This window comes from Pocillopora damicornis, chromosome 3, assembly GCF_964200805.1.
Source record: "Pocillopora damicornis chromosome 3, jaPocDami1.2, whole genome shotgun sequence".
Classification (NCBI taxonomy): Eukaryota; Metazoa; Cnidaria; class Anthozoa; order Scleractinia; family Pocilloporidae; genus Pocillopora; species Pocillopora damicornis.
This window is the reverse complement of record NC_142672.1, coordinates 28232513-28255424: the sequence shown is the minus strand read 5'-3', so window position 1 is coordinate 28255424 and position 22912 is coordinate 28232513. Positions and strand designations below refer to the sequence as shown.

The following is a 22912-nucleotide window of genomic DNA, read 5'->3' as shown; positions in this document are numbered from 1 at the left end:
CGCAACTTTTATATAATACACAAACATTCAGTGAAGCAGATTTCTCATTCAATACTCTTGTTTCAGTTAACTTTGCATTAGTAACATGTACCTTAAATCGAAATAAGTACCCAGAGCCCAACCTTATCCACAGCACCTGAATTTTTCTATTTCAGTCACCTCTTGTTCCCTTGAGAAGCTGGAGAAAAATCTAACCAATGGTTGAGAGGAGCTGTAAAAACTGGAGTAAAAACAAGTATCTTTAGCTTGTCCTTTTCTTTCAACTGTTTTCTGTAGGCTTCAATAACTTAAAAGCTTAATTTTGATATACCAAGTCTGTGGACCAAATTATAATAAATAATGATACTTTAAGTGAGGGTATGGGGGCAGAACAGCCAGATGCTGAAATTAAAAAACTGACCAAGAAATCTTTCCCAGCTTTTTTTAATTTTTTTTTGCATATAACCAGAAAATTGGAAAAAAAACATTGACCTGTTTCTGTTTCTGCAAAGATCTCAGGCTTTCTAGCTGTTTATTCCACTCATATTTCACTGCTTAGATATATTGAACCCCCAAACCTTCAAATGTACAAAACTGTCTTTGAAATGAAAATACTAGCATGTATATCTTAATTTCTCTTTGTGAAGTATCTTAAATATCAAACATATCTTGAAATGGTAAAAATAATTTACCTTGATAATTCTAATATAATTTCTCTCAAATGATTTCCTTATATAAAATAAGAATAGTATAATACTAATAACTGTCAATTAATCTTGCATTACTCTGACCCCTCACATATCAAGATCTGGTCAGTGATTCTCCTTTCTTTCCACTATAACCCACCTAAAATAAGTTGGGAGAATTTGGTGATTAAAATAATATAAAACTCCTTGTAATCCATCCACCAAAAGGTGAACCATTTCACTCTTAAGATCGCATTAGTGCTTCTACTCACTATCCTCCATGCAGTTATTACATGATGTTGGTTTAGAGAATTTGGTTTAAGATGAATGTCTTATAGTTGATATTTTTCTTTATTCTCATCACCTGTTTGCTTGAAATTGAATTGATATTGTTGGGAGAAATTCTATCTTGATCACTCATGGGAGCAAAAGGGTTAAACAAACAAGAAAACTACAGTAACCTCAGATGACGATGTCAACTCAGGTTCAAACTCTTTTCTTACTTTCTAACAGGTCATGGAAGACAGAAAAAATAAATGTGTTCATGAATACACTATACAACAGTATATCTTTGTTAACAAAAAAGATTAGCCTCACTTCTTCCCACAAACACAGTGCTTGTCAGTTAAAAACCATCCATCTTCTCTTGTCAACACCATGACCCAATTACCTAAAAACTCCTCCCAAAAAAACAAATATTATCCAATGTACTAACTTCAAGCAAGAGAGTTAAATCAATACTGCTAAAATGACAGCCACACCAAAATTTGAAGTAATTTCAAAGTTTCTGATAAAAAACTGTAAAATCAATGATTATTTGCATTCAGTGCAATATAAATTTTTTTTTAAAATTTTAGTACACACAGGGTCATACACTACCCAATATTGATTATCCTACTTGTTTAATATAAATTTCACTAATTATTGATAAGATTTCCCAAGTTTATGCAGTAGTATTTGGGTTCAATTCTCTGCATCAAGTACCTCTGGCTCTGAATTGGATGATGATGATGTTTCTGTTTCTGTCTCTGTGTCAGTTTCATTCTCATCACTCATCTTGCATTCAAGGACGATCTGATCAATATTACTATCCTCATGGCCAGGGTGATATTCGAGGCCTATCTCACTGTTGTCTTTATGGTTATCATGATTGTTACTGTTTCCTTCATGACCAGGCTGAACAAAACAATAACTAAACTGATTTGATGCTTTTCTGTGGTCAAAGTATTGGCACTTCTCTAGATGTGCTGCCATGAATGGTGAGTTAGAATGCACCCACTTTTCAACTGGTGAAAATGAGGTGGAAAAATACCATCGCTGAAATAGAAAGTAGACTGTTGTTATTAAAATTAGTTCCTTGAACTCTCTCTACAGTTACTACAGCTGCTTTTCACCAAGAAAAATACTATAAGTCACTTATATATTTAGATAGTCCTAGTTAAAATTGATTTAGTTGAGCATGTTGCAAAATATACCAGCAAATCACTTCTAAAGAAAACACAATTATTGTTGTCCCTCTTGGAATACTGATGTGGCAGAAGCATTTCCTAACCTAATGCACAGTATTATGCACCCATCAAAAACAAAATGATTTCATCTACAAAGAAGTTGAAAATACATACAGCTATGCTTACTTTGCTAGACTTAATCTCTATAGATATTTTGTTAGCTGCAAGTTCTTAAGAAAACAAGACCATTATTGCACAAAATAAATAACCTTTCCCCACCACTTCCTCAAACAGGATTAGTAACCTTAATTTTCACATAAGACAAATTATATACCTCTTGTTAACCGAGTTTGAGGTCTGTACTGTAAGCAACAGACCAAGAGTTTTCCTGCATGGATTTCAGGCCCAGGTGCATAGCGCACATGCCATAAATCCAAACAAAAAAATGAGGTTCCGTAACTTACATTAAGGAGCAAGAAAACAAGTTTATTTAAATATTTATCAAATAGATAGAGGGAGAAGATTTCAGTTCAAAAATATTTTAAGTTTAATGAGCCTTATGTTTATCTAATATGGCCCACTAGATTGACCAATCATAGTGAATGTACTAAGTGAGAGATGTGATACTAAAATTGAAATAAAACTTTACTACAGCTTGGGCTTTCTAGTTTACACCATGTAAAAGACATGAAACTTTACTACTTACTTGCAAACTTACATGTTGCCAGAGTAACCATTTGACTATACATACAAACTAAATTACTAAATGAACCTTATAAGTCATAGATGAGGTTCATGCAATACTTAACACCCACCTTTTGTCTTATCTTCCAAGACCAGTTTCCATCATCATAGATTCTTTTTTCCCATTCAAATAGTACCATACCTTTTGTTTCCAAAACATTCATACAAACCTCCCTCAGCAACTTACATGTGCAAGAGAAGTTACACAGACTGAAGCCATCCAGTTGGCCAGCTATCTTCGCCAAGATATCTAGGGGCAAAGATGTCAGCAGATCCAAACTAGATGCTGTATGCATCTGCATTTGATTTGGAGCAATTTCCCCTGTGGGACCAGTGGTGTCTTGTATCTGACTTTGAGAATATTCTGCTGTACAACAAGAAGTGTTTACTAGAGGTGATTGCTCATATGGTCTGATGCCAAAACTTCCAAGCTCTTGATTGAAGGTTACAGCTCCATCTTGGCTGTGAGGCAGAAGCCTATAGCGCACAAATGTGCAGCCATACTGCGAAAGAGGACACCGATGCTCCAACCAACCATTCAGCCCTCCCTGAATATCACTATGAACATTCTTGAAATGACCACTGTACTCATCACGGCGGAATACCTGGTTGCAGGGTATGGAATACATTGGAGACTGTTTCTGGAACTTGGGGAGGGTTTCGACCACAACATTCAAACCCAGAGGTTGGTCGAGGTAGATTGGCAGATGGGCAGGAGGAGGCGGTATGCTGTTGTCAAGGAAACTAACAGAGGCCTTGTCACCTTTACTACTTTCATCTTCCGCTCCTTGCAACGGATGTAGCTCTATATCAACTGGGTTAACATCAGGATTAACATAATCAGCACCTTCATTTTCCAGTTTTTCACTTCCAGAAAGCAAATCGCTGAGAATATTTCGGTTTTCGTTATGGGTTTCGTTGTTAAGTGAATTTTCATCATCGAGATCTCCGCTAGAAATCTGTCCTTCGCCTCGTTGTTTACGAAACTTGTTTTCTAACGAAGACATTGCTAAAGCCATCGCCATTTTGACAGAATCCGATTTCACAGTCGATGGTTGGGTTCCGCTACCATGCTGTTTCGGTGTGCCTTTCTGTAAGGACGATCTTAACATGTCTACTTTTGCTTTCCCTTTTCTACAACGCCTTCGGAATACTTCCTGAAGTATTCTTTGATCCCTGAAGGCCAGCTCCACATCTAGATGCCCTTTTACTAGAATCGGGTTCGGTTGAAAGAAAGGCACCAAACTTAACCGAGATTTGGAATACACTGGATATCTATTCCACTCCATTGTACAAAAAATCACACTTGCTGGGCACCGCTGTAAGTGGTTTCTCAGGCTATCCCTTGTCATCACAACCGGACATCCGTACTCTGAATTTATACATGGAATTCGACATTTCTGGCACACATTCTGGTGGTCTTTCATTTTACAGCTGTGAAGTTGTGCGGTGCATCCGAATTCACAAAATAACATCTTGCAGCCATTTTGAGAACTACAGTAGAGCTTTACACAATTGTCGCAATGTTCGTGGCTTTTAGACTCCATTATCTACCGGCGAAGAGTCATGGAAATGCAAGAGAGACTTCCACGTACCGGCAATGGTGATCTTTTGTTTTTTCCTCAGTGGATATTTATTTACATTTAGCAGGTTCGCCGCTGTTTCATGTGACACGGCTTATTCCGAATATCTTCGGCAACTTCCGACATTTACGAGGAAGTATCGATGTAAACGTCATATGACGTCATTGGACCAATATGGCGGAAAAAGCTTATTAACTTTTGTCTTAGAATTATTCCAGAGAAAAGTTTAATCTATCTTCGTTTCTGTTCACGTTATTCTCGTCGACATGACTCTTATGGTTTTCTTTGGGTGCGCTTTTATAGCATTTGGACCAGCATTGGCGCTGTTTTCCCTCACTGTAGCTAAAGATGCTCAGCAAGTGATTGTGTTGATTGCAAGGTAAGCCACTTAGGTTATGATCATGAGTTCCTTAACTTTGTGTATTGCTCAGATTGGGGAAAGCCTTATTTCAATACTTCACCCTTATTTCATACTTCAAGTTTGATCACCAATACTTATGGAAAATTTATTTGTGAAGAAGACGTCATTGAAGTTTGATTCACTCTGTTTAACCCTCGACATCAACCGTTAACATAATTATAAAAAATAGGATACAAAGCTGTAGTCAAAATCAAATTGTGGTTGAGAAAAATTATATTTGAAGTCGTCTTAAGTATTATGATTTCTCTTTTAATGACGGCATGGGGTCTTGTCCTTCCAAAATTCTGAGCTATTGAAGAAATTTGTACAGACCATGTTCAATTACATTCTCTGTCATTCTTCAAGAGCTGTTGGACCATTGATCGGGCTTAAGCTATGTTATACCAGAAAGACCTACCGATTCCTGATCAAGGAAATCTGGAGACCCCTGAAAATAATCTGGTGATTTCATTAAAAATAGAACAATTCTATTTTTGTAGTGTTTTTTCCCTGATAGATATCATGAAATTCTTGGGAAAGTTATTTAAAGCCGGTCTAAATGTTTCCATGCATAGTTTGTTTTGCTTGTTGTAATAACATGCAGCTTCAGCCCCCCCCCCTCTCCCCTACTCCAGATGATAAGCAGATGCATACTCCAAATTCTGTCATGTTTTTAAACCCAGTTTTGACTACCAGCCTTGATGTCCAGGTTTAACCCTGAAAAAGTTTAATCTTGGAGGGAAATACCCTTTATTGGTTTTTCATCACAATTGCTTTTGTTTTGTGGGTCAGATAAATTTAGAGAAACATTTGTCTCTCAAAGTTTCCCATAGTCTCACTTAAAACTGTATTTCCTTTACATTAGGTAGTGATTACCAATACAAATCATTTGGTAAATAAATCTTGTTTTCCAGTGCTTTCTTCTGGTTACTGTCACTACTGCTGTCCTCAATCTGGTGGACTGTTGTGTCTCCCTTAAAGAAGCAGCTGGCATTTGGAATTGCATTTTCAGTTATCTTTCAAGAACTCTTTAGATTGGCTTTCTATAAACTGATGAGGTAAGGAAAAAATATTCTCTAAATTGAAGAAATAAATGGAACCATAGCAACTAGGTAAATTTTTTTATCAGTGCTATAATATCCAACATGGATTAAACTATTGTGATTTGACCATAAACATGCAAACCCTCTAACACTCAAGGTCTATTTTGTAATTCCCCTCTGTAGTTTTTATAAATTTCCATATAAATCAATTCAGAGAATTGGTTACTGCTGAGTAATTGAACTGAATGGAGTGCAGTTTGGTCAAATCTGGTCAGAAATCGCATTTGTGATTTTTAAATCAAGTGAGCATGTGGGGCTAGTTCAATTTTAGATATTAAGTATGATTTTAGACCACAGTCACTAAAGATGGTATCCATGTGTAATGTTGTTGAAATGGGTTTTGATGTGAAACAAAGGATACATGTCTTTTTTGAATTATTCAGGAAAGCAGATGAAGGTCTCCTTTCAATGATCAACAACCAGACACCACTAAGGAAACACAGGATTGCATATGGTTAGATTCCCTATTTTTGATCATGTACTAATTAACCTTAACATTTGCACTCTCCATAATGTTTTCTAAACATTTCTTGAGTTGTAGACAAGGTGAACAATTTTTTGAAAAATAAAGAGCTTCTTTAATTTATGATCATTTTGTTATTCTTGTGACCTCAATGTTTGATTCAGGGATAATAATTGATATAAGGAGAAATTCAGATCTATTCACTCTTCGAGGTCAAAGGGATTAATAGGATTTCTTATGAGGAAAATCATTGAATCAGTGAAAGAGTATATTCATTTGGTCTGGAGTGTTACTCAGATTTTGTCTCATAGAATACAACACATTGTTTTTATGTTGCATTCTTTATTTAAAATAATTTGAATGAACAAAGAGAAAAAAAATAAAAGCTGTTTTCTGCTCCTTCTTTCAGTTTCTGGTCTTGGCTATGGTATTATTAGTGGATTATTTGCCATGGTGAATGTATTAGCAGACATAACAGGCCCTGGGTCATTAGGGTTAAATGGTGATCCTCAAAACTTCCTAATTGTCTCAGGTAAGTTGCATACATTAAAACTGTAAGTGTTACACATACAACATAGAATGTGCATCAGTTTATGATAGAGCCAAAAAGTTTACTGATCTCTGATTTGTTGTGTTGATAAAAGTCAAATCTAGTATTATTTTGAGAAATGGTTGTTTTTCATTCAGTTAAAAGTTTCACAATTACAGGTGTTAAATAGAGTGGAATGAGAACAGTATTGTTATAAGTTTTCAGCACATTAAGTATAAATTTTGAGAGAGACCTTCATTCTAGAAGTTTGGGAATTCTTCAAATTTTCTGTCAGGTTGGAGTTGTTAACTCACAAAATGATATTCATCCTCTATAAGTTGAAAGTTGAATTACTTGTTTCTATATTGTTGCAAACATTTAGTTTACTTATGATGGTTGAAAAATAAAGCAAGATTTGAGTTTTGGAATGAATGTTGTCGAATAGAAAATTAGTTAGAAGTGATGATTGTCTTTCATGCATGCACAAATTTAATTTGATTAGGTTTGAACATAACCTGTTATAAATGACTGTGAATATATGAAAGTAATATATTTGAACTACAGATAAAGATGTGAATATGAAAGTGACCTTCACAGTAATGAACACTACTTGAGCAGTGGTGAAAATAAGGCCTGAAAAAAATTTCAGGCCTGTACGGGATTTGAACCCATGAACTCTGCGATACCCATGCAGCACTCTACCAACTGAGCTAACAAGCCAACTGGGAGCTGGTTGTTATGTTGGTTTCAAATAAACCCGTGAAGCGATGAATAAATGACTGTGAATATATGAAAGTTAGGCCTTATTTTCACTACTGTTCAAGTAGTGTTCATTACTGTGAAGATCGCTTTCATATTCATAACCTGTTATGTTAGAAAATTGCTTTAAGAAGAGTCATAAGTAAATTTTGCTCTTGGGAAGTGTTCAGTCTTGGGGATACCCTGTGATGGGAGCTCAGTTTCCTAACTACACTGTAGATTGTTTCAGTAAAGTGAAGGTGCTTTTAGTGATTTTGTATCAAAACTGATACTGTTGTTTCATTATTCTTGACCTAACAAAAGTCCAAACTCCAAAGGTAGGCGTAGACCCAACTGAAGGGAAAAAAAAAAATCATGCCAAAAATTAGTTGTTTTATACATGTATTAGCACAGGACAAAAATGACTTAAAACCCTGCTGTTGTTTTTGACAGGAATGTGTCATTAGTAGTTGTAACATATTATAATAGCACTGAACATTACTTTTTATTCATCATAATATACTAAATAAATGTGTAAAATTGATACAAATTTTATGAGTTTCTTTACAACCTTTTCTCTTTTGCAGCTTTCTTGACCTCCTGTTTTGTTCTGCTGAATACATTTTGGGGAGTAATATGGTTCAATGCTTGGGATCACAAGAACTGGATCAACATCATTCTAGTTGTGGCCAGTCACCTTTTTGTATCACTTATTGTATGTGAATGGTTCTATACTCTAATGACAATAACAGTAAATATAATTATGATCTGAATTGAATCATGGAGATGAATTCATAGGAGATGAATTCTTAATTACATTTACTAATTAAACAAAAAATGCAGAAATTGAAGGCTACAATTGATCAGGGCCCAGTTTTCAAAGGGCTGATAACATTATCCAATTTACTTTATTGTAAAAGATGTTGAAAATTGTTTGAATAAACATGTGAAGAAATTAGACAATTGTGGATCCCTTGATAGCCTTGTTTAATCATGTTGAAAGTATTTTTTGGTTACTCTCACTTTTTGAAATTGTTGAAAAACAAAATGCTAGAAACTCTGCAACTTTTAATTTTCTCTGTGGAAGTCAGCCATTATTGCTGCTAAGTCTGTTTCAGTTATTGACTAATTGTTTTGTTTTTCTTAACAGACGCTTCTGAATGCTCATTATCACTATGTTGCCTCACTTGTGTGTGCATACATCACCATGGTAATTATGGGAGTAATGGCGTTCAAGACTGCCGGAGGAAGCCTCTTTAACATTTACAGACTCTTTTCACGGCAGACACACCATGATTACTAACATGAATACAAACTTGACCTAAATGTAAACTGTATATAAGATAACTGACCTCGTAAAATGTTCAGCAAGTTTAATCACAGTGGAAATGTAAACCGTTGAAGGGACAACACAATGTGAGGCTTAGAAAGCTTGCAGTTGTTAAAATTCTTTAGTACATGGTATCCTATACTGCTCAGACTTGCTAAGATAATATTTTTCCTAAAACTTCTTAAACCCTTTACACCCAAGTATCAGTGTCTATAATCTCCTTAATTTTCCCTATACACTTCCTTTGTTGCTGATGAGGAGAATTTGTTTAAAAATCAAAGCTTGTTAGGTTAGTAATCATTTCCTTTATTCTCCTGATCTTAATGAATGATTCAGCAGTATTAATGTAAGGAGAAATTACATGCTGGTCACTCTCAGGGTTTAAGAGGTTAAACAGGAGTTAGAGCAAATGAACTGGTGCTTGAGAAGGTCTTAGCAGAAAGCATATGTTTGCTTTTGTTCCCATTTTTTCTTCAACTTCTTGCATATGTAGCTTGCAGTTGTATCAACAAAACACAATTTTCATCTGAGGGTGGTACCTGTTAATTAATAGATGTATCTTTCTGAAATCCATCACCAGATATTTTGACAGTTATGGAAATACTTTGATGATATTGTCTGATAACTTTGCCTTCATGTAATTTGCTCAGATTTGAGGTTTATTTTAAATTTAAGGTATCGGAAAATAGAGAAAAGGAAGAAAAAAAAAGGTGTGAAGATTATATGTGTTTAATGGTAATTAACAAGTATAATGCTCAAATGTTTGAGCATTGTACTTGTACTTCTTGGAATTTGTAAACAGCTCTCTGAAAAAAGAAATCTTCATCAAACCTCTTCAATAGCCCTTAGGATTCAACCACCAAGAGGTAAAACACCACATGAAAGTTTTCAGGGATGCAGGCTTGCAGTACATTCTCACTATTGACGAAATTTAGCTTTGCTCATAGTCAAGAGATGAAGAAAGATCACTTCTGCTTTTCCCTCTCAGTGAAACATGATCACATTAATTGGCAGTGCTCATTTGTTTACCCCTTACACCTTACCCTGCCTGATCAATATAAATTCAGTTGACTGAAAGGTAAGTTAAAAGATGAATATGCTGTACAGGTAAACACTGGGCTTTTGCAGTGCAGTTTTAATGTCTCAGTACTCTGTATAAGTTTGAACAAGCTCTAACACAAGATTCATTAAATTGTTCTTCCCTGAGAACTTTGTCTAGTCATCTCACTGAAGTTATGTCGCCTGGAACGTGAGTCATGTCACACAAAATTTTAGTCATTAGGTATACTTGACTTTTTTGGGGGGGCAACATGTTTGATTATTGTGATATCTTATACAAAGTTCTTCACTTCACTTCAAGTGTCTATAATGATTCAGTGGTGAAAACAAAGGTGAGAAAATTTGACCAAGTTTATTTACACGAAAGAAGCCTGGGTGCTTGCAGTAGTGTGTCTATAAGGTAATGAAAGGAACTAAATAATTTTTAACAAATGTTCCAAAAACCGTTCTCTTTTGTATAACTGAGCAAGAAATGTGCTTTAAATCACATTAAGTAATTGTTCTAGAAGTTCAATAATATCTACATCATATTGTTGATATTCTAAACAGCTAATAGGACAGCAAAGCTGCAGTATAATTTTCTAGGTATGAAAATGATAATAGAGTAAAATTGAAGATACAGATTTGAAGGCAAAGAAATTATTCGAATTGCGCTTCATTGCAGCTCAAAAAGGTCTGAAATATTGCTCAAATTTGAGAAAGAATGACCTCATTTATTTCATTTTGAAAAAGAGATCCTGCTGTCAAGATGAATCATTTCAAGCTGATGGATATGGCAAGAGAAAGAAAATAAAAATTATACATTGGCATTGAAAGACAGCTCTTAACTGATATTTAAAAGAACACTTTGAAATGTATTGTTATTGACTTAAACAATCTACCGGAGAGTATTATAACATTTCCTATGTTTTCGTGTATAGCGGAAGTTGAGGAACCTCCACCCCCAACCTCTGTCACGCTGTACGAATGCATGGCGTGACAAGGCTAAACGAAAGTTGTCGTTAGTTTTGCGGCTACATCACTTTTGACAAAAATCACATGACAATATTGGGACGGGAGCAGATCGAAGATTACTTTTGCATCATGCTTCGTTCGTTCGTTTGTCTTCTTCTTGTTGCTGTTGTATGCCTTGCATCTCCTTCTTTTAAAAGAGTTGTAAGACTTTCTGATCCTTTTGGAGAACTTGGATGGGAACTTCAAGAATTGCAAGTCGAAGATTATGTGAAAGGTTCCGTGTGGCCTAAACCTCAAGGAGAAACTCCTTCAGGTGCTGTGTATAAGTTGACGCCGGATAATTTTCAGTTTTCTATCACTGGTGAGAGCAGCGATGTTCTCAAAGAAGCCGTCGAACGTTATAAAGTGTTAACATTCCCAGACAATGTGAGCGTATCGAAGAAGAATTTGTCCCAAATTACTAAGCTAACTGTTGATGTGGTTGACAAGTATGAAAATCTCACTCTGGATTCCGACGAATCTTGTAAGTAGACTTATTTATTCTTTCCCAGGCAGGAATTAAGCATGTTGCCTCGTGTCTGATCGAAGAGGAATTTCGTTTGTGTTTTAATTTGACTGTGACTCGCAAATAATACGAACTTGTTAGAGAGGCGTAGCTAATAATTGTGGAACACACAGATTATTCAACGCCCGTAATTCTCTAGTCATTAGTGGAAAATCAAAGATGTTTCATGTCTTTCATGCTGCTTAATAGTTGTATATCTGAAAGTTCTCGTCAACGACACAGTAAAGTGCAAAATGCGAGCAATTCTCATAGTTTCTGATATTATCGGTTTGTTATGATAATATTATCCCCTCGTCTCATAGTTCCTCAGCGTGGTTCGTGCCTTTTTTAAATATTATTGAAGTAGAATTCCTTTTTGTTTTTCTTCCCTGTTAATGTAAAGCAAAAGGGTTCGCAGAATATTTCGATATTTCTGCTTCACACCGCTGCATACTTTCAGTCTCGTTGAGATGGTTTTCGGAAGTGGATGGTAATCAAAATGAGAATTTTAAACAGCTATGTAATAAACCTGCTCTGAATTTGTTTTCCACCTGTTGTTACCAGTTGCATTGCATAAGGACAGATCAATTGAAAACATGGTTACCCAAAAGATTGTCAACTCGGCCAGGTTGATATTTACGCTGCAACATTTTGAGCAGTCAGGGACAATAATGTTTTTCAGTCTATGACATAATAAGAGTAAGACTCTATTTTAACAGACACTCACATGATAAGTCCATTTTTGGAAACTGTTAGAGAATGAAATTAGGCACTATGATTCATGTAGCTATATATTTGAGAGTTTTCAAGCTGGGTAAAATAACCCAGGGTTAGTGTGAAATCTGATTTCAGATCTTAAAGCTTTTTACAAAACTTCATAAGAATTCTTTCTGTCCACAAGTTGATGATTGGATGCTCTTAAAATAATTAAGTAAAAATTATCTCAATAGGCTTTTAAACAAAGGAATAATGAAGTCATGATTGAAAGATTTCCTTGGATTAGTGCTAACTGACCTTCAGTTCATTTAGCACAAGTAATAAGCTTTGTCAAGGAGGCAGAATAGGACATTTCATGATATATCTGATGCATTTGAAAGCAATCTTGGCTCCAGTCTGGTCTTCTTATATTGTAAACCAGATATCTTCATTGAAACCACAGATAAATAAAACAAATGGTCCAGCTCAGAATAAACAGTAAAACAGTAACAAAGAGGGGCAGGCAGTGGGGCACAAATTTAAGTAAAATTCATGCATCACAGTAATGTACTTTAAAAAACTTCAAATCACACCTACCAGTAACTTTGCTTTTCTTTAAAAATTCATCACATGAATTTTGGGTTTTAATTATGTCACGTGTAGACCCTTCACCACCTTCACAGTGACCATTTGGCCTTAAATCTCTTCTTGTCTCAAAGGGAAGGGATCTTGGTAGGACTTGATTTTTAAAAGTATGAATGACTTACTAACATTAGCTGAAGGAGTCAGATGGGCTTTTAAATTTACTGTTAATTTGGAATCCTCATGAGGAATGGAACCTCTGACCTTCAGATTTGGCACTTTGTCAGATGCCTTACTAAAGGTGCACATCACAGTGAAGAATCAGAAGGTTTGAAGTTCAATTTTCCATGAGGAATCAGTTTTTTTCTTTGTCTGGAGAAGACTAAAAGTAGCTTTCTGTAATGGGTGTGGTGTTGAATTTAGGCTTGATTACATAGGTTATAATAGAGTGTCCATGACAGTTTCTAAATTTTACATTTTGGTCAACAATTTCTTTTTCCTCAGATAAACTGGAAGTTAAAGCTCCAACGTCCTCCATTTTTGCCTATACTGTGTGGGGAGCACTGCGAGGTAAGGTTTTTGAGTCCATGAGATGTTTACATGCAGGGTTGTGTGAGGAGAATTTTATTTTATAGGTTTACTATACTTTTGTACAATAACTTGCTGAGATACACAGGAAACAGTGAGAAATTCCATCTATCTCTCATTTGGTGCCCAGAGTTTTTATCTAGCATTTATAGGGTTGGATTATTCTTCAGTTTCTAAGCTAAATTCTTTGGCTGGACTTAGATTGCCCGAGCTGTCTTTTATTCAGATATTGAGCCATTATGTAATATGTTATCCTGTTATCTATAGTTTAATAATCTCCTGCCTTTCTTTTCTTGTTGAAAATCCTGGGTGATGAGTACTAGTGTTTTCCAGAGGTGATTTTAAAAACTCATATTCCAGGTAGCAATTCATCACCTGGGAAACAGGATAGGGTTTCATTTAGAGGATATTATTTTGTTGACCAAATGTCTCACAGCTTGAAGAAAATTAATATTGAATGAGATCTGGGGTCAAGTTAGGAGATTACTATTTACATGTAACATGTTTTCTTTTTTTCAGGCCTTGAAACATTCAGTCAGATTGTTCACCAAGATCTAGATGGCTTTGTAAGTTATGTTTAAAATTATTTAGTACCTAATTATGTATAAGAGATGGATCAATGTATGTGTTGCCATTAAAAGTTAATTTTTGTACTTTGTGGTGCATTTTTTGATAACATATAGTTGCTAAGCTGATTGTCAAGATGGAGACACTTTTAATGGTAGAGGGTCTTCTCACATGCTGCCCTAATCACTTCCTCTGATATGGTTGTTATACTGAAACACTACTCAGATAACTGGCCACTGTGCAATTCTTTCTTTTAGATTAAAAAGAAAGCATGTCAGTTTCTCTTACACCATAACATTTGTTTCCCACAGCTCAACTTGTACACTCCCGTAAATAACCAAGATGAAATTTCCTGTTACAACATCAATACAATATCATGCAGACAAGTGATGAGAATAAAGAAAAATATCAGTGAGGGGATTAATTATTAGAACATTGATCTAATACCAAATTCTCCCAAGTAAGGAGACTTACTAATGAGATCTTGGGAGTGAAAGGATGAATAAAATTCTTTCATCTTGAGCAATTAACTGTTCATTATTAATTTTTGCTTGTTTATTCACAAACAGTATTTTGCCAATGGGACACAGATTGTGGACTATCCTCGTTTCCATCACAGAGGATTTATGATCGACACCTCTAGACACTATCTAAATCTCTCTGTTATCTTTAAGTTCCTGGTAAGTTAAATGGTATTGGTCTTACACATTTCAAAAAAGAATAAGTATTTATATCAGGGGGTAATTTGGTATTATCAAGAGGAACTTAAAGCTGACGTTTCAAGTATTAGCCCTTCATCTGAGTGAATCATGTATACTTGAAATGCTACTTGTATACTTAATCGACAATCTGCCAATGGGGATTTCAGGGCCACAACAAACAAATTGAAACATTTTGAATAAACATACATTAAAGTGTTTAAAACCCCAACTGGTGGAAGGCAAACTATTTGGCTAAAGGATTACAAAGCACAGCCAAGGAGTTGAACTCAGGACAAACCAGAATTAATCCCAGTGAGTAGCAGGGTGGACGGCTTGAACTCAGGATCACCAGATTACAAGTTCAGTGCCCTGACCACTTGGCCACACTGCCTCCACTTTTTTTTGTCTGCTATTGTTATAGGTAGGGGAGTTGCTCTTCATTTCTGATGCATACTGTGTGCCTTTTTTTTTCCACAGGATGCCATGTCATATGGAAAGTTTAATGTTCTTCATTGGCATGTTGTGGATGATCAATCCTTTCCATTTTACAGCAAAACATTTCCACAGCTGAGTGGAGTGGTACGTATGAATAAGTGATGACATCTAGGTAATTGATGCTGTTAATTTAATTGCACTTAGATTAATTAGGTCTCAGAAATGTTAACTTTTAATGGTTGTCTTGGGGGTTGAAGGCAAGTCAGCTGGCAGGCAGCAAATTTTTCTTGACACCTTGCTCGGTTTTGCTGACTACTGCTGTCATCAAGACTAGGCATGGCCAATAAGATGTTTTGATTATTATTGTTATAATAATTATGATAATGAACTGACATCAGTTAATGGTTTGAGTAAGTGTCAGCAGTGGCCATAATGGCAATCATTGTGTAAAATTCTTAGACAAGGTTCTCTGCATAAGTGCTTTTCTCCATCCTAGAGAACAGTGAGTTGTCAAGGAAACCTGCAAAAATTCTAAGCTGCTGTATGGCATGATGTTTTAGTTATCGCAACAATAGTCTGTAGTTTCATTACAATATGGAATAAAGTGGTTTTTTTAGAATAGCAAGCAGGTGCTTTTGAGGGCCAGGAAGGCCTTTTATGTCTAAGGAGATGTGGGCCCCCCTGAAGATCTAGGCTCTTGCTGTTAAATTTTTTTTTTTTGGAGGGGGGGGAGGGGGTCAATCCAAATTCATGATTCTTTGTTATTCCAAGAATTCAACCAGTTTGACAAAATTTGAAGGAAATTCCATTATGTTAGCCAAGTATGATGAGGTTTGTGTAATGACTGTAAGTGGGTAGCCAGTGCATCACAAACAAGCAGGATGAACATGCTATTCAGCTGTTATTGAACCTCTGCAGTCAGAATAGATAGCTGTGCTTCCAATATTTCAGACCAGTACACGTTAGTTAGATGGTGCTAGTTATCAACTGACAAATCCAATGAGCCATGTTACAGTTGTGCACTTAGTTGCCAAGTCTTTGATTTAGATTGGGCTTAAGGTGACCTTGCTGTGATAGAGACCAGTATCTAGTTGGCATGATAACAAAGTAATTTACATGTGAAAAGCAGCAAGGTTTGTATCATAACAAGGTAGACTTTAGCCTTACTCCTGTTCAAAGGCCTGGCAACTAAGTATACAACTGTAAAATGGACTATTAGCATACCATGTTGAGTATATTTGACTTATTTCAGGGTGCATTTAATAACCAAACGCATATTTATACTGAAGAAGAAGTTAGTGAGATCCTGGAATATGCAAGAATGAGGGGAATAAGAGTTGTTCCTGAGTTTGACACACCTGTGAGTTTTTAAAACATATTTAGATGTATAACTACTTGTTAAATTTAAAAATTTTAATTTTCAAATACAAAAATGTGGTTTGATGATTTGGAATACAACAGTTTGTCATGAACACTCTAGCAAGAACATAGAAAAAAAAGCCCTCTTTTGACCTATGCCTTAAAGTGTGCCATTTCTGCATGGCTCAATCACACATCCCTCATTTAGGCAAAACGAAAAGACTTCTGTGGCAGTTCCAGATCAAGGATCCAGGTTCAAACCATCTCTTTCAGACCAGTGGGTAACCTGGCTGAAACTAAAATTCTTCTAACAACGAGATTGCGTATAATCACTCAAATAAAATTCTTTGAAACATTCTTGGCTTGAAGTATTTCTTACCTAACTGTAACTTTTTAGCCTCTGGAGTAAAAAAAAAACCTGAAATCCCCCCTACCCCCACCACCTATATAAAATTATTTGATCCATATCCCTGGACTACCATGTAGGTGACCATAATTGGGCTCTTAATGGGTTTTTACATTCAACACTTTTATAAGCACATGAAATAGAATGAAACATATTTATGTGATGTTCATGTAGGGTCACACCTTTTCTTGGAGGAGTATTCACAATCTACTGACACCATGCTACAAAGGAGAGAAACCATCAGGGTAGGAAGTTATGAATATTAATTGTTGAATTTCGATTTTAATTATGTTGATGGCAAAAATATCTTGATGCTGTATATCAAATCAATTATTTAAAAAATACCATTCCTGTTAGTAATGGTGGCATTTTCTGATTGGGTGTGGAGTCCATTTTATGGCAGCATTTATTGGTAATATTACTTCCATCTTTCACATGTTTTAAGAGGCTGGCATAGAATTGAGTTCATGTGGTATTTAATTGTTCTTGGTCTAAGATACTTATTATCCTACTTCATTAAAAGGTATTCTTTCAATTGTTACAAAATTGTTCAGTGCAGCCCAAACTTTGTTACCTTAATTGCACCCACCAATAGTGTAGCTCCATTTTCTGCATATAAACACACCCAACCCACACTTCCTCCATGTGCTCTGACAAAGGGTTTATGCTTGAAACAGCAGCTTTGAACCTCATGACAGTGGCCAATTTACATTATCAACTCAGTTGATAAAACTAAATTATTGTGTTACACTCCCCCAGCAACATAGCACCCATCCCTCCACAGAGGGTTGGGACTGTGACCTTGTTTTCAACTTGCATGGCTCTGTTACACCAATCAGATTAAGATAGAGACAGTCAAAATGTTGGTCATTTTTTTCAGATCTTATGGACCCATTAACCCAATCGTAGAGGCCAACTATGATTTCCTGACTAAGTTCTTTCGAGAGGTGGCAGAAAGATTTCCAGACAAGTACATTCACCTGGGTGGTGATGAAGTACCCTTTAACTGTTGGTGAGTTTGAAATTCAAAATCCTGAAGATTAACTGTGAGAAGTGTAATGTGTTAAATGTGCATCTCTTCCTAAACCCCACCCTCCCCTTCCTCCCCTCGCACATGAATAGATAGTGACCCTCATCAGAATTGTTTTGAAAAGGAAGTAAAATCCTTAACAGATGTGTTCAAACTTTGCAAAATTTATACCTATGCATGTGGAAAATGCAAAATAAAGTTGGAGTCAGCATTTTGTTTTTGCCCAGCATGCCATGTCATTTTTAAAGATAATCATTTTCTTTTTTTATGTCAAGCATTTGTTTCATTACCAATTCTCTTCACAAATTTGAAAAGGAAGCAGAGTGTTTTTAAATGGTGATAACATTCTGAGATTTTGTTTTGATTGTTGTTTTAGGCAAAGCAACCCTGAGATTACTGAGTGGATGACTAAAATGGGCTACGGCAAAAACTACTATTTACTGGAGCAATACTATGAACAGAAGTAAGAATTGGTATAAAAGATTATTAAATCATTAAATTTTGTACTAAAATTAATAATAACAATAATAATGATAACAATAAGTAATGATAATAACAAGAGTCATGATAACAATCACAACTGCAATCACAATGACCTCCACTACAAACACGATTCCAATCACACTAACTACCACCAGGAACACAACCACCACTGCAATCATGAAACTTTCTCTATCACAACCTCCACCATGATCTGCACCTCAATTCCAATCTGCATCCCCATCCCGACCTCCATGATTGTGATAATGATAAGTAAATAAATGTTAATGAGCATGGGTGGTCAGCAAAGCTGTTGGTTTAGTAGTAAAATGAAAGGGTATATCTCCCTTTCAAAGTGGTTGAAATGTAGAAATTATTGCCAAATCTGGGCAAATGGTAGGGACAATTTGAAAGGAATGAGTTAAGAAGAATACCTAATGGGTTAATTATTAGAACTAATGAAATACCCCTAGGACATCACTGCAGTGCTTCACTAACAAATCAATGAGGCCCTAGAATGAGTTTAGAATATCCTGTACTAAGAAAATAAAGGCATGTAATAAAGTACATAGCACACAATCTTCTCAACAAATACTTGTCTTAGTATTGGAGAGAAACATTCAATGTGACTGGTGACATTCATTATATATATTCTATTTTAATTTTATTTTCAGGCTTTTGAAGATAATAGGGAGTCTAGAGAAAGATTACATTGTCTGGCAAGAAGTGATTGACAATAACGTGGAAGTTCTGCCAAACACTGTGGTGAATGTTTGGAAAAGCAGTCCAGCTTGGCCAGATGAGATGGCTAAGGTGACAGGGAAAGGGCTAAAAGCCATTCTGTCATCTTGTTGGTACTTGAACTATATTTCCTACGGAATAGACTGGCATAAGGTTTGTGTGATTTTATTTTTACCTCAGATTATAGGCTTTCCTAGCCATTGAACGCCCGGAAATAGCTCGCATGTTAGTTCTTTGTACACTTACTAGTATACATGATCTATCAAAGTGTTGATAACATTCAACAAAGTTATCAGCTAAAGGGTTTTATTACATAAACTGCAGTGTTATACTAGGATTACCAGCCCTGAGAAAAGCAGTAACAACACACATGAAAAAGTATTGCATTTTTTTATGTGTGTTTGATATTGCCAATCAGCTGCTGACACATCACTTACCTTTTGCACCACTCGGCCAGGTTGATAAGTGAACGGCAAAGCCTTCCTCACTCTAAATTCAAGGTCATTTGTGGGAATTTTTTCGCATTATGGCTGCTAAAACACTGTAAAAATCTGCATTGTTTACAGTGACATTCTTAGAAGGGAAAAAACTTTCGAGAAACTTTCCTAGAAGGGGAAAAAACCAAAATGCGCAACAAAAAACAGAAAGTTGGGTATTCAGTGGCTTTGGTAACGGCATTTCTTGTGACTGAGATAGAAAATTGATAACTGGCAGATTTGCTAGAGGCCGGTTTTGGTCTTGTCCCTGAAAGATTTCTTGTGTAGATAAGGACCAAGTCAACAATTGAGCATTTTGTGCAATTGTTTGTTTTTGAAGTGTTTCAATGTATATTTTCATCTTGAGCCTTAGCACCAACACTCTTTACAACTTTTATGCGGGGATTTTTGATCCTTTTTATTTTAATTCATTAATAAAGTTGACTTTTCTTTTCAGCAAAGGGCTATTGTGTTTACATGATAAACAAAATAATACATGGTCTTCTTTGACCTGCATCAGTTTTGCATGACCAGAAATCATTTACCAAACCTGCAAGATGTACATTAGAGTCAGTGAAGACTCAGTACACATCTAGTGAACATCATATTTTCAGGCCCTACCATTGTTTTTTTTACTGATTGTTCTGTTGCCAGCCCCTCGTGCATGGGCCAAATAGTAAAACGGAAAGAAGAACATGATTCACTATTTACTTTATGGACCCTGAACTTGGTTCCTTAGTGATAGATATACCTTGGAAGTACAGCAAGTGCCTATAGTGCTGCTATAGAAACTGTAGAAAGGTCACTGGTAGCAAATTATAATGTGACACACAATCATTTGTGATGCATTGTGCTATTTACAGCATGGACCCCTTTGCTGGTCTAGTGTGAATAGTCATGTGATCTCCAACTAGGTTTAGATGTAGATCTCATTTATTTGTTCTTTGGTTTTTTTTTTCCTTTGTTTGTTTTTTGTTTTTTTCATACATTGCAGTACTACCAGTGTGATCCAGAGAATTTTAATGGTAAGCTTTGGTGATTTGTTACTGATAATCTAGGTTAGAGTGGAGCTTTCCTATAATAAGATATTATGCTCACTGTTATAGGTTAAAAATCATATGCCAAGCTCATAACCAATCAGATGTTCAAGATTATAAGACCAATTATGACTTGGTCAAGTACATTCTACTAATTTGAAGCCTCTACTTTGGATGTTTTTATCATTCTATCTGGCTGTCATGTCCACTTTGGTTTTAGTGTGACAACATTTAATCCAAAGGGCTCATGACTGTGCAGATTAAGGTAGAATTAATGAATTACAGGCTCAGATATAGTCTTGCTTGAGAGAAGAGTTGGCTCAGCTGAAAATTGTTTTCCTTTAGCCTCCTTAGAAATGTCAGCAGTTTACTTCAGTGTTTTCCACCTGTGATGGGGCATTCTTTTTCTAAAGAGGAGCATGATAGTGTAGCAGCACAAAAATAGGGGGTGGTAAAACAAGAAAAAAGAGAATTTTGAAATAACAGTCGGGTAGGAAACTGCTTCAGAACCATGCTTTGAGCCAGGAAATCTTGCTATTGTTGGCCAACCTGCTTTAGACCCCCAGTCAATAAATAATTGCACAAGGCTTTGGCTGACCCCCAAGCCAAAATTTATGTGACACATTTTCATCTATTTAGGGACGGATGCGCAGAAGAAACTGGTTATGGGTGGAACTGGTTGTATGTGGGGAGAATTTGTAGATGGAACAAATATCTTGCCGAGAACTTGGTAAGACACATTATGTTTTCTTCTCAACTGGATCAATTATGTCATTTTTTAAATTATTGGTGCTTTTCAGCACTTTAAAGCAATTGACTTTGAAGCAATCTTGTTTCAACGCTAAAATTTTAAAAAATGTTTGAGAGAGCAGGAAAAGCATCAAAGTAAATATTTGCTTGTGCCAAAGACAAAACAAAACCAAAAAAAAACCTTCAGAAATTTGATTTTACTCAATGTGTTGCAGAAATTACTAGATTGATTTTTAGTTAGAATTGTAAAACCTTTGACTGTAAAGCTTGTATTGTATCCCCTCACTATTTCAGGCCCCGTGCACTTGCTGTTGCTGAGAGACTTTGGAGTAGCAAATCAGTGACAGACCTAGCTGATGCAGACAGTAGGCTTTGGGAACATCGCTGCCGCTATCTCAGGTAAGGAAGTGACACTCCACTTTTGATCCATACAGCCAACATCACTTATGTTTGCTCTAATGCTTAGAAAAGACTATGTTACAAAAAATAAAAGAACTTTTTACTGATATTATTGCGGATTTTAATTTGCTCTCGTTATCTTGGTGGAAAAAACTGGTGGCACACCTCTGCATGCAGATATGGACATGTATGTCGATATCTGCCACTGGATTACAAGGGAGATTGAATCAGACTTGTGTAGAAGCTACCTTCCATGTGACTCAGATGAATGTTCTTTTATGGGAAATTCTTCAAGAAACTGAGAGGAAAATTATCTGACCTAATTTACAATGAAATGCAGTGCAGCTTGAGGCAATGATTAATTCTCAGACTTTTGAAGCTAAAGGATCAAGACAGTAAAAGAGGTCTGATTAAGAGAAAATAATGGAACAGTTCTCTCATTCTCTCTCAGTCTTGTACTTATTTCTCTCCCAACCTTAATAGTGTTCCTCTGTGTGATTGTTTTTCTTGTAGGCGTGGCATCCCTGCTGAGCCAGGAGTCGAGGCCAAGTATTGCCGTCACGAATGGAATGTCTGAAGACAAGAATTGTTGAGAAAAAGCTATTTTCCTATTTTCTTTTGTAATAGATTTGTGTATTTGCATGTGACATAAATTTAGTTTCTGTAATGGTTAAAAAATCCATGTTAAGTTCCTGGTTTCTATTCTTTGCTCCAGTTTTGAAATAAAATATTAAAGCATAGAAAATCTGGCCGATACATTGTAGTTCTGGGTAGCTGATACCATGGTGGTCAAAAATTCTGATTGAACATCACATCACAAACATCACATCACAAACATCACATCAAAAACATCACATCACAAACATCACATCAAAACATCACAAACGTGGTTCTTGTGTTGCAAGGCAAGCAGGCCACCCTATCTTCATACATCATTCAACAAGAATTATTCTCAGTAAGATCTGCAAAGGGGCAAGGACAAATAAGGTTGTAGGTTGAATCACTGTGGTAGAAGCATTGTGAGAAGTAATCAAAACCTTAAGTCAATCCAAGAGAGGGCTATAGATCAAGGGGAATGTGACCAGGGTTACTTCACATCTGAGGG

At 35.9% G+C, this 22912-nt stretch overlaps 3 protein-coding genes across 3 annotated transcripts; 2 read left to right on the top strand and 1 right to left on the bottom strand.

Moving 5' to 3' along the window:
• Positions 1–408: 408 nt before the first annotated feature.
• On the bottom strand, positions 409–4541 carry LOC113666397 (F-box only protein 30). Its single transcript, XM_027182177.2, has 2 exons — positions 2929–4541; positions 409–1982 (listed from the first exon to the last, which is right to left on the bottom strand). The coding sequence occupies exons 1-2, from the start codon at positions 4402–4404 to the stop codon at positions 1629–1631; spliced, it is 1830 nt and encodes a 609-aa protein (XP_027037978.2). The 5' UTR covers positions 4405–4541; the 3' UTR covers positions 409–1628.
• LOC113666477 (gamma-secretase subunit Aph-1) lies at positions 4516–10207 on the top strand. Its single transcript, XM_027182268.2, has 6 exons — positions 4516–4819; positions 5755–5898; positions 6327–6397; positions 6816–6938; positions 8261–8388; positions 8824–10207. Exons 1-6 carry the CDS (start codon positions 4707–4709, stop codon positions 8974–8976), a joined length of 732 nt encoding a protein of 243 aa, XP_027038069.2. The 5' UTR covers positions 4516–4706; the 3' UTR covers positions 8977–10207.
• Positions 10208–11029: 822 nt separating this feature from the next.
• LOC113666476 (beta-hexosaminidase subunit beta) lies at positions 11030–22552 on the top strand. Its single transcript, XM_027182267.2, has 14 exons — positions 11030–11539; positions 13343–13408; positions 13946–13992; positions 14563–14673; positions 15172–15273; positions 16382–16489; positions 17069–17139; positions 17775–17906; positions 18301–18387; positions 19079–19298; positions 20616–20646; positions 21298–21388; positions 21703–21807; positions 22321–22552. The coding sequence occupies exons 1-14, from the start codon at positions 11101–11103 to the stop codon at positions 22382–22384; spliced, it is 1674 nt and encodes a 557-aa protein (XP_027038068.2). The 5' UTR covers positions 11030–11100; the 3' UTR covers positions 22385–22552.
• The last annotated feature ends 360 nt before the right edge of the window (positions 22553–22912 follow it).

What these genes read in the sequence shown, in the direction of transcription:
- LOC113666397 (XM_027182177.2), bottom strand. Translation starts at nt 4,404, where the DNA reads ATGGAGTCTAAAAGCCACGAACATTGCGACAATTGTGTAAAGCTCTAC. An exon ending in CTTGGAAGATAAGACAAAAG is followed by an intron (nt 1,983 to 2,928) that starts GTGGGTGTTAAG and finishes TTTCTATTTCAG; the next exon opens with CGATGGTATTTTTCCACCTC.
- LOC113666477 (XM_027182268.2), top strand. Translation starts at nt 4,707, where the DNA reads ATGACTCTTATGGTTTTCTTTGGGTGCGCTTTTATAGCATTTGGACCA. An exon ending in GCTTTCTATAAACTGATGAG is followed by an intron (nt 5,899 to 6,326) that starts GTAAGGAAAAAA and finishes TGAATTATTCAG; the next exon opens with GAAAGCAGATGAAGGTCTCC. An exon ending in ACCTTTTTGTATCACTTATT is followed by an intron (nt 8,389 to 8,823) that starts GTATGTGAATGG and finishes TTTTCTTAACAG; the next exon opens with ACGCTTCTGAATGCTCATTA.
- LOC113666476 (XM_027182267.2), top strand. Translation starts at nt 11,101, where the DNA reads ATGACAATATTGGGACGGGAGCAGATCGAAGATTACTTTTGCATCATG. An exon ending in TTCCACAGCTGAGTGGAGTG is followed by an intron (nt 15,274 to 16,381) that starts GTACGTATGAAT and finishes GACTTATTTCAG; the next exon opens with GGTGCATTTAATAACCAAAC. An exon ending in AATATCTTGCCGAGAACTTG is followed by an intron (nt 21,389 to 21,702) that starts GTAAGACACATT and finishes TCACTATTTCAG; the next exon opens with GCCCCGTGCACTTGCTGTTG.